The sequence below is a fragment of the Delphinus delphis genome, chromosome 2 (genome assembly GCF_949987515.2).
Source record: "Delphinus delphis chromosome 2, mDelDel1.2, whole genome shotgun sequence".
Classification (NCBI taxonomy): domain Eukaryota; kingdom Metazoa; phylum Chordata; class Mammalia; order Artiodactyla; family Delphinidae; genus Delphinus; species Delphinus delphis.
In genome coordinates, this window is record NC_082684.1 from 162,216,533 (window position 1) to 162,228,066 (window position 11,534).

The window sequence follows — 11,534 nt, forward strand, 5'->3', positions numbered from 1 at the left end:
ACAAATGCATGAAAACAAATTTAAAATTGAAATCCAATAAATACTTTAGTAATAAAAAAAAAGATATAGACATGTCTTAATTAAACTTTAAGATAAGTGTTGGCAGAGAATGGAAAAATCAGTACACTACTTTCAAGTTTCCTAGGAGGATCATTTTCATGGATGGGGGATTCATCTGAGAACATACACAGACTCTAAAAGAAAATCTTAGCCCTTTTCAGCATTAATGTCTCTACATTAGCATTACATATACTTACAGGAAAGGTTAATCCTTCATGTTCAGGCTTCACAACTGGTTCTTCTCTACTTGGAATGCTAAATCCATAGGTTTCTTCCAAAGTAGAAACAACCTATGAGAAAAATCAAAGCAAATTATGTACTTATATAGGGTAAAAATATTACATTAAATCTAAAAAGATATTTAATCAACTATGTCAGAACCATTTTAGCAGTAAGACTTACTTCTACCAGTACCATAAACTTAAATTTTCCATTTCATGCCCCACCTCATATCATCCTGAAGAAGGAGTATGAACAATAGGCCTTGATCCCTCCCTAGCAATGAAGATAGGCCCTATGACTCTTCCACTTCTGTGTTGAAGAGAGTCTATGAACAGCTGAAGCATCAACTCTACTTACCATCAAAGTTTACCTCAAAATCTAATTAACTTGGCTTTCCTCTTTGAAGAGAGTGGGGAAAATAGGGAGATAGAGACCAGAAAGCAACACATTTTTAAAGGAAATTCTCTGAGCTAACCCCCTGAACTTTGAGCAAACTTGTATTTTGGAAGTTTGATGAACTATATTTTTTTTCTATATTTGTGCTATTCCTCATTGTTCTCACTTGGTATTTGGTACATTTACAACTCAATTCTGGATCACTGTGCAAGGAACTCAGAAAAAAGGAAGATATTTTTTCCCCAACACTAACAGCTAGAGTTTCTAAAGTGCAGAGAAAAGCTACAGAGCAGGCATGAGACTGAGAAAAGCCTATCCTTAGAAAGATCTGCTTGTGTCTCAGAACTTGGATTTCAGGAGGGTTCCCACTATTCACTGACTGATGACAGTGGCTCACTGTCCCTAAACTCATTGTACCAACTATATGATTTATGCTGAACACATGCTTTCCTTCAGGGAGTCTGGAATTTTGGTACATGCTAGGCAGAGAGTACCTAGGTGACCAACCTCCAATAAAACCCTGGGCACTGAATCTCTAGTGAACTCCTCTGGTAGGTATTTCACATGTGCTGTAACAACTTGTTGAAGGAATTAAGCAAGTCCTGTGTGACTCTAAAGGGAAAGAAATCTTGGAAACTTGCACCTGGTTTCCTCGAGACTTCACCCCATGTGCCTTCTCCTTTTGCTGATTTTGCTTTTAATCCTTTCACTATAATATATCTTGGCCATCAATATGACTATATACTGAGTCCAGTGAGTCCTCAAAGGAAATCACTAAACCTGACGATGGTCATGGGGACCCCCAACCCAAGCACCAACAAGTATCTTACCATCTTCAGATGTTTGGTAATCTTCCTGATCAATTCATCTTCTGCTACTAACTCCTCTGTCTTACTTGATGGAATGGGCAAAGCATACCTTATGATGGATTCCCCTGTTGGTGGAGATCTTAAGACCACTGGTTCAAGTTTATCACGTACTAATTTTGCACTATGTTTTTCCTTTGGTTTAGGTGACAATGGTGAATTAAATACTCCTTTTTTATATGTTAATTCTGGAACATTTGCCAATTTACTACTAGATGCCAACAGATGCTTTACTGGCTTCATTTTGTTATTTACTTAGCTTCTGAATTATAGATGAAAAATTTTTATTCCTCCCTGTAAATAAAACATTAAGATTTCAGATTAAAAATGATGGCAGATTAAAAAGAATGAAATAATGCCATTTGCAGCAACGTGAATGGACCTGGAGATTATCATACTAAGTGAAGCAAGTCAGACAGAGAAAGACAAATATCATATGATATCGCTTATATGGGGAAACTATTATTTTTAAAAAGATACAAATGAACTTATTTACAAGACAGAAACAGACTCCTAGACTTAGAATAACAAACTTATGGTTACCACAGGGGAAAGGTGGGCCGGGGTGGGGGAGGGTAGATAAATTTTGGGATTCACATATACACACTACCATATTTAAAATAGATAACCAGGGACTTCCCTGGTGGTCCAGTGGGTAAGACTCCGTGCTCCTAATGCAGGGGGCCTGGGTTCGATCCCTGGTGGGGGAACTAGATCCCACATGCATGCCACAACTAAGAGTTCGCATGCCACAACTAAGAAGTCCGCATGCCACAACTGAAGATCCCGCATGTGGCAACTAAGCCCCAGTGCCGCCAAAATAAATGAATAAGTAAAAGAGATAGCCAATAAGAACCTACTGTATAGCAAAGGGAACTCTACTCAATATTCTGTAATAACCTAAATGGGAAAAGAATTTGAAAAAGAATAGATATATATACATAAAACTGAATCACTGTGGTGTACACCTGAAACTAACACAACATTGTAAATCAACTATACTTCAATATAAAATAAAAATTTTAAAAAAGAAAAAAAAAATGACAGCCAGACTATCAATTGCCATGAAGATGGTGAATCCCAAAATCAACTCTGGAGAAATTACAAAATGGAGAGGGAAACATTCCTAACAACAAGAAAAAAAAAAACAAACCTGTGAGAAACCCCTAGACGTGTGATTTATGTGTGGGCATTCAGGACAGGAGCTGAAGGGAGGGAAGAAGACAGTGGCAGCAGTGAAAGAACGTATTTAGAAAACTTTAAAATTTTATTTTTACCTTTCCCCACCATCCTTGAGCTAATATAGGCCCTTTATATATACCATTATTTCCATAGACAGTAATAGTCTATTATTTGCTGATCCCAGGGTATCAGCAGAGTAATACCGGGGCAGCACCAATGTCATGCTAGAATAAGGAAGTATAGACTGAGTAGGACTTATTAAGCTTTCATTCTCCTACTTCTCTCTTTCCAAAGCTGATTAAGACTCAGAACAATGCCTCCTCCCATGGGAATTGTCTGATAGACTGGCAAAATTAAGACAGAATAGCATTGGCTCTCTGTTGTCTGCAGTGCTCCACACACAGACTAGTCCCATTGTTGTGGGTTGAACTGTGTCCCCGAAATAGATATGTTCAAGTCCTAACCCCTGGTACCTGGGAATATGACCGTATTTGAAAATACAGTCTTTGCAGATGTGATCAAGTTAAAATGAGGTCATATTGGAATAGGGTGGGCCCTAAATCCAATGACTGGCGTCATTATAAGAAAGCCGTGTGATGACACTTGTACACAGACGTACAGGGAAGAAGGCCACGAAATGACAAGGGCAGAGATTGGAGGGGTGCAGCTGCAAACCAAGCAATGTTAAGGATCGCCAGCACCCACCAGAAGCTGGGAAAAACCTTCAGGGGGAGCACAGCCCTACCAACACCTTGATTTCAGACTCCTAGACTCCAGAATTGTTAGATAATAAATTTCTCTCACAATAAATTGTTTTAGGCCACCCGTTTTGTGGCACGTTGTTACGGCAGCCCTAGGAAACTAATTTGCTGATGGAAATGATTCAGTAGAAAGCAAAAAGTATGACTGGGAGAGAGGGAATTGCTGTGATGATACCCTTGAGTAAACAAGAAGAAATGGGTTTTAAGGCACGAATGGGCCAACTCACTTTAGACAGGAACAGGGAAACTTTACCTAAGGCAGCAGACAGGAAGGCAGAGATGTGGGCTACTTCAAGAAACCAACAGAAAAGGATGGGGCACTCACCAGGTGCTAGAAAACGGCCTAATAAATGGATCCATGAAAGTTCACAGAAACTTAAAAAAAAAAGTTACATGCAGTGAACACTTATAAAAAAAAACTTAAGGATTTTACACATTTGCTCCATTTAACTCTCCTAACAATGCCAGGAGGTGGATACTCTATCACCATAAAATTACCCAAGTTTATCAGTCACTTTCCACCACGAAGACAAACGTTTTCTGGTTTCCCTTCAAGGATTAGCTTGATATCCATTTCAAGCCCTTTAACGACACATTATACAAAACTGTGGGGGTGGGAGGCATAGGGTTTACGGTCCTTAAATTCTCCATCAAGACACGAGAAGCTCAGCCGCAGCTGAGGCAGTCACGCGGGGGGGAGGGGGGCGGGGAAATGAAGAGAGAAGCAAGGATGCTTTGGTCAGGGAATCTGTGAACACGCTCACAGCTGACGAGGTAAGTCCCCCACCACTCGGTATACCTGCCGAGGCTGCTGGCAGTCAGGCTACTGGGTGGTTTGGCCCTGGCGAGGCTGGCTCTACGGTGAAAACGCTGGAAATTCTGAGCCTCCCAGACTTCCTTCAAGACGGAAGCCTGCAAATCCTGCAGACTCCAGCCCTGCTGCTTTACAAACGGACATTTGTGCCGCCAGGAAACGCCGAGCTTCAGCGTCCCCGGGCGGCCGCAGCGAGGATAAGACGCCAGCCGCCGGACGGCCGTTGACGCCACGTCACGACGCCGACGTCCTACGTCAGACGCCGCGGGCGGGATCCGCCCATCCCGCGCGCGCGGGGAGAGGGGCGAGGGCTTCCGGCAACGGCGGGGCCTTCGAGAGGCTGCGCGCCTCCACCGCGCCCTCCGTATCCTATGCGATTACTTCCAGACGCTTCACACGCGGAGATGCTTACAGGCTTTTGGCCTCGAGAAATAACGTCCCGTTTAGTGCTATAAGAGCTTGGACTACACCGACAAAGCCTGAGCCCCAGGCCCTCCTCTGACACCGTGTAAATGTTTCACTGCGAGGTGTTGTGGAGTCATATATTTTTTTTTTAGACTATTAAATATTTTGTTGTTGTCGAACTATAGTTGATTTACAATGTGTTAATTTCTGGTGTACAACAAAGTGATTCAGGTACATATGTTAAATACCAGGTTGTACCATGAACAGGTACCACTCACATTATTCTTCAAGGGATAATAGGAAGATTTCTGCTTCCAACCAAAATGGTGGAACAGGGACTGGGTTTATCCTCCTAGCTCACCAACTAAAAAATCAGACAAAATATAAGAAACAATGAATTTCGAGATATTGGCTATCAGGCAATTAATGACAGTGATCCCTGGGTAACAGGAAACAAACAAGATGAGCCCTGTGATTTCCTAAACTTACTTTCTGAAGAGAGGAGTTTCCAAATCATAATGCAAAGAGGGGGGAACCCAGGGAGACCCCAGAAGTCTCCCTGAGTTGAAGAAAAGATGTCTAGTAAGGCCAAGGAAATTCAAGTTAAGAGGAGGGAATACTAAGAGATTGAAAAAGAGGGGAAGAGCTCCATAAATTCTCAGAGGGACCCCCTTCAAGTCCACAGCAGATTAATGTCACCGTATGCATGTATGGGCACACACATGCTAGGCTAGGGAAAGAGCCACCTAAAAGCATCAAAGGGTACAATACTCACAGCTCACAAAGAGCTGGAAATATTTTATATTCTCACCAGCTAGAGTGAAAAGCTTTATAATTTATGGGTACTCCCTAAGTACTCACAAGGATTTTGCCACAGGAGGTGGTCAAAACTAGTCTTACACTAAACACTTCTCTGGACCTGACAAATGAATCTTCAAAGTAATACCTGAAAGAATCAAACATTTCCAATAACTTGACTGAGACCCAGAACAGAGCTCAAGAATATTTATACGCATATCAAAACATCCAGCACCCAACAAGGTAAAAATCACACTGTCAAGTATCCAATCAAAAGTTGCAGGGGGGGCTTCCCTGGTGGCGCAGTGGTTGAGAATCTGCCTGCTAATGCAGGGGACAAGGGTTAGAGCCCTGGTCTGGGAAGATCCCACATGCTGCAGAGCAACTAGGCCCGTGAGCCACAACTACTGAGCCTGCACGTCTGGAGCCTGTGCTCCGCAACAAGAGAGGCCGCAATAGTGAGAGGCCAGTGCACCGCGATGGAGTGGACCCCGCTTGCCACAACTAGAGAAAGCCCTCGCACAGAAACGAAGACCCAACACAGCAAAAATTAAAAAAAAAAAAAAAAAAAAGTTGCAGGGGAATTCCCTGGCAGTCCAGTGGTTAGGACTCTGCACTTCCACTGCAGGGGACACAGGTTCGATCCCTGGTCTGGGAAGTAAGATCCCACATGCTGTGCAGCACAACCAAAAAAATAAAAAGTTGCAAATCATGCAAAGAAAGAGGAAAATACAATATACTAATGTAATGGGATAAAAATTAATCAGTCAAAATGACCCCAGTCGTGACAGATGATAGCATTGGTAGACAGGACAAAAAAATTACTACAACTGTATTCCATATATTCAAGAATCTAGAGGAAAGATTGAACATGTTAAGTGGAGACATAGAAGATATGACAGAACTCAAATCAACGTTCCAGAAATGAAAATGTCTGAGAAGAAAAAATGCACTGGCTAAGAGAAACAGTAAGTTAGCAATCACAGAAGAAAAGATTCATGAACCTAATAGTAAAGAGAAACCACCCAGAAAGAAAGATACAGAAAAGATTCTGTGGGGGGGAAAAAAATTCAGGATTTCTGTGAGCCATAGAACAACTTCAAATGACATAATATACATGCATGTGGGTTCCTAACTATTTTTCTAAGTATGATGAAATGTATAACTCCACAGATCTGAGAGGCTCAGTGAACACCAAGCACAGGAAGCATGACACATCATAATCAAATTGCTTAAAAGCAGTGAAAAAAAGAAAATCTTTAAATAAACCGTAAGGATAAAAAGGCACATTACAAAAATAAAGTAACAAAGACAAAGATGACCACAGAGTTTTTTTCCGAAACAGTACAAGACAACGTTATGCTAAGTGAGATAAGCCAGATAGACAAAGACAAGTATTGTATGGTATCATTTACATATAGAATCTAAAAAAGTCAAACTTTTAAAGAAACAGTAAAATCATGGTTACCAGAGGATAGGGGAATAGTTTGATGTTTAAGGGTACAAACTTAGTGGTAGATAAGCCATAGAGATCTAATGCACAGTATAATGAATACAGACAATAATATTATGATTATATAACATGATAGAGATGCTAAATATTGCCACAGTGGCAATTATGTTACAATATATAAATGTTTCAAAACTTTATTTATTTACTTTTTTGGCCTTTCCCCACGTCTTATGCGATCTTAGTTCCCAGACCAGGGATTGGACCCAAGCCCTAGCAGTGAGAGCACAGAGTCCTAACCACTGGACTGCAAGGAAATTCCCTCAAAAATTTTAAAATGCAATACTGGAGACGACAGCGCAACACTATTAAAGTACTGAAAGAAAAAAATGGTTAATCTAGAATTCTTTAGCCAGAATAATTATCTTTCAGAAAACGAGGTGAAACAGAGAGTCTGTCAGACACGCAAAAGCTGAAAGAATTAATCAACAGCATACCTGTACTAAATAAATATTGAAGGAAGTCTTTCAACCAGAAGGAGAATGATACCAGTTGCAAATCTAGATCTGTCAAAGAATTGAAGAGCACTAAAAATGGAAACTATGTGAGTATACATAAAGATATTTTTCTTATTTAAATCCTCAAAGGTAATTGTTTAAAGAAAAATCAGTAACAATGTGATGAAGGATTTAGAACATAGGTGAAAGTAAAATGTATAACAATAATAGCACAAAAGCCAATTGGGAGAAATGGAAATATAACATTGTAAAGTTCTTATTCTATATGTGAACTGTTAAAATACCACTTGAAAGCAGTCTGTGATGTAGGCTGGATAATGGCCCCCAAAGATAAAAGTCTTAAACTCTAGAGCCTGTGAACATTCATTACCTTTTATGGCAAAGACTCAGTACATGTGATTAAGGATTTTGATATGAGGAGATTATCTGAGATAATCTGGGCGTCACAAGTGTCCTTATAAGAAAGAGGCAGAGGGGGACTTCCCTGGCGGTCCAGTGGTTAAGACTCCACGCTTCCACTGTAGGGGGCACGGGTTTGATCCCTGTTCAGGGAACTAAGATCCTGTGTGGCACAGCCAGAAAAAAAGAAAGAGGCAGAAGGAGATTTGACATAGAAAAAGGGAATGCAGTATTACCAGGGAGGCAAAAGATGGGAGTGACATGGTCATAAGTCAAGGAATGTCAGCAGCCACCAGGAACTGGAAGAGGAAAGAAGCAAATTCCCTTCTAGAGCTTCTGGAGGGAGTGTAACCCTGCCAACACTTTGACTTTAGCTCAATGAAATATTTCACATTTCATGAGAGAATATATTTGTTTTAAGCCACCAAGTAATAATTTGTAACAGAAGTCATAAGAAACTAATACGTGTAATAAGTTAAAGCTGTACACTCTAAAACCTAAAGTGAACCATAAAATAAAACAGAAAAGAGTTGTAGCCAGTGACTCAAAAATAAAAAGGAGCTAAAATGGAATTTTAAAGATACACATGGGAGGTGAAGAAGCTGGGGCCATTTGCTGCTATTTCCAATACAGAGAAGTACGATTAAGAGAACAGCAATCAAACTGCAATCAAAGCTGTGTATCAGATAGCAACCCAGGAGTCAGTTAAATTCAAGGATCTTGCAATAGTTTGGGAGAGTTGCACTAAGGCATTTTCCTCTGTGAGGAAGAGTCTTGGAGCTCTTCTAAAAGACAAAAGAATGTTAATGTCCCTTCATTTCCCTGTACTTCCCAGTGTTTAAGGTGCTCCCTCCCCAGGTGCTTGTTTTTTCTATCCTTCCATTGCCACAAAATAAATGTGTCCCATTCCAGGAACTAAAACTATTGATATTTCTTTCCAATGATACTTTACTTTCACCCAAACTTTTCATCTGGAAGAATCAGTCAGGAGCAAGAGGGACATGAGGATTTTCATAAAACTTATAAAGACCCATTATGTCCCCATCTTTCAGCCTGTGGGGGCCAGTACAGGGGAGAGTATAGATGCAACGCAGGGCAATAAGTGCCCAAATGCTACACAGTGCTTCACCTGTGATTTCCCATGTGCTTTTCTCTATCTCAGGAACTTTCACTAAGAGGGCCAGAGAGTGCCTTTACGGTCAAAACCCACTTCAAGAAAACTCTGACTTTTTACTGTCATCTCTGAAAGGATATAAGATTGGCTTGATAGAATTCAGAAGAAGTTGAGCTGTAAGAGGGCCAAGCTATTCCCATCCCTCCTTAACAAATATGTGTGCCTTCCCCTTATCTCCCAAGCTAACCAGCCAAAGTTCTATAGATTTGCAAGATTTCTGCCCACAGCAGACATAAATTTCCCTCTTTTTGCATTTAGCATTGGTGAGTGTCTCTGTAATTGTTGTATGAAAAGGATCAGAACTTTCCTCTAACCCACGGTGGATCTTAGCATTGGTTGTTATCATAGGATGGGTGTGAGGCTGACCATCAGATCGACCCTCTAGCCCTCACCCCAAGAAGAGATAACAAGAATCAAGTCATGAACCTGCCTCCCAGTACTCAGCCTGCAGCCATCTCCCTATTCCTCCTCAGTGACAGAGAATGGAGTGGAGGATTATTTATTGCTGGATTGAACAATATGGCTGTTATTAAATCCAAGGACTTCCCTCAAATCATGTTAAGTGAACTAAATGGACTGTGGAGAGGCTCTTGTATTTCCTGTTCCAGGAAGCCATGTTGTGTCAGTATTCCATCTTCGTCACTGAAACTGTCAAGAACTGTGAAGGGTCTACAGTTTTCCTTATTTGTTAGAAAACAAGTCAGCCTACCACAGTATCATAGACACTGGCAGAAGATATGAGACTCCTGGGCCAGAGACAAAGAACAGTTTATTAATCACAGCAATAGCAGCAGCCAGAGTAACAACATTTGTGCTGGTTCCCGAAGCCCTGACTCCTGTAGAGCAAAGCAACAGTGGCCAGCTGATGCCTGTAGACTCAGTGAGCTGGGTTCCTTGAGAGGAGCCCTGTTTAGCAAACTCTGATCTTTCCCCCCCCCCTCCCCTCTGGGAACTCACCTCCCTGAAGCTCAAGGAGGGCCCTGTTGGGGCCGATTTTGGCCCTAGTCTCACACCTTCCCATGAGCCATGGGGTAGAGTGACTAAACCCACTCAGCTCACGGCCCCACCCACGAGCTTCCCTCCACCCTATCCTTAATCTTTTCTGAAAATGCTGCTAGCAAACCTTCTCATCCTTTTTCCGGTGGGAGACATTGTCTTTATTATCATTAATAGCCAATAAATCCGTCCTCTGCCCCAGAGAGAGATGCTAAATTTCTCAGAACTATTTGCTATACAAATATCCTTGAAAAGATAGTCCAGAACAAAAAGGTATCAGAAGATAATCAGAAACATGAAAAGACTCATGGAGAATTCTAAAGACACAGTGAACATTCCATGCGTGCACGCAATGTTCTTAGTTAATTGAGTAATAAATTGAATTCAATTCCAGCTGTAGCCAGTTCTTCGAAGTTTTATCTATAGTTTGTAATAGTTCCTTCTGAGGAATATTAGATATATGTAGTTTTTTAAATTTTTTCATTCCCTAGTTGTTTGACTTTTTTTTTCTTGAAACTAGGACTAGAAATGTCCCTTTGAGCCTCTATTTACACAAACACAAAATCATTAAATATAAACTTATATATATAATACATATAATTGGCCCATAAATATATGGGCCAATTCATGGCCGTGAATATTAATTTTCATAGGCTTAGTACATACTTGCCTTTAGTATCAGAATGTTTAGTATCAGAATGTTGAAGCACACTACCTTGCGTATAAGTCTTAAAGGGTCTTTGAACCGTAACACTGGGAGGACATCATAAGTCATACACTTTTACTTGTACAGGTAACGATATTGGGGTGTTAAAAGGCCACGCTGCCAGGGTTCAAATCTACCACTTGACTTACGTCCATAGTCTTTTCAATTAATATCTCTCCTTCAACTGGTTTCAGGGGAATTTGTTAGGTTCCATCCTAGTCTGTGAAGCTTTTAAGTTTGTTAAACCCTAACCACGGAAAAGAAAATGGAAACGAAACTATTACGTAGCAAATTGTCTTATATATATGCAGACTTCTTAGTTAACTGAGTAATAAATTGAATTCAATTCCAGGTGCAGCCAGTTATTCCAAGAATTTTCTGAAATTAGTTTACAATAGTTCTTACTAAAGAATATTATATATATGCATTTTTAAATTCCCTAGTTGTTCAAATTTTTTCGTTGAAATTTCAGTTTGTCTTGCACTTTGTAGCTTTTTCTTCTATTTTGTTGAACTGGAAAGAGCGATTCCTAGGACTCCATTTTAATTAAAGGAAGTTATTTCCAATCAACACTTCACAAAATACGTTTTCTTATTTTGTGGACTGAGGAATCCAAGAAAATACCGAAAACAGCAAAATTGGGGGACCTTAAGTTAATCACATAGCTGAACTGTGGCTACTGGCATTCCATGGATCGTCTCGCAATCAATTCTATCCAGAACTAAGAATCACGGCAGAACCCCAAGCCTGCTCGCCAGCCTGAACTCGGTGAGAGTTGAGAAAAAAA

At 40.5% G+C, this 11,534-nt stretch overlaps 1 protein-coding gene across 21 annotated transcripts in view; it reads right to left on the reverse strand.

Annotated features, from left to right (window-relative positions):
- Positions 1–4,483, reverse strand: part of CCDC7 (coiled-coil domain containing 7) — a 300,965-nt gene extending 296,482 nt beyond the window's left edge. For 19 of the 21 annotated variants that reach the window (XM_060006163.1, XM_060006164.1, XM_060006166.1 and 16 more), the window contains exons 1-3: positions 4,287–4,483; positions 1,509–1,838; positions 258–350 (exon numbers count right to left, since the gene is read on the reverse strand). In XM_060006163.1, the coding sequence (XP_059862146.1) occupies positions 258–350; positions 1,509–1,787 (372 nt within the window). In that variant the 5' untranslated portion in view covers positions 1,788–1,838; positions 4,287–4,483. Of the gene's footprint in view, positions 1–257; positions 351–1,508; positions 4,266–4,286 lie in introns of those variants that run through there. The other 2 variants (XM_060006162.1, XM_060006182.1) reach the window with 2 other exon arrangements.
- Between the last annotated feature and the right edge of the window lie 7,051 nt (positions 4,484–11,534).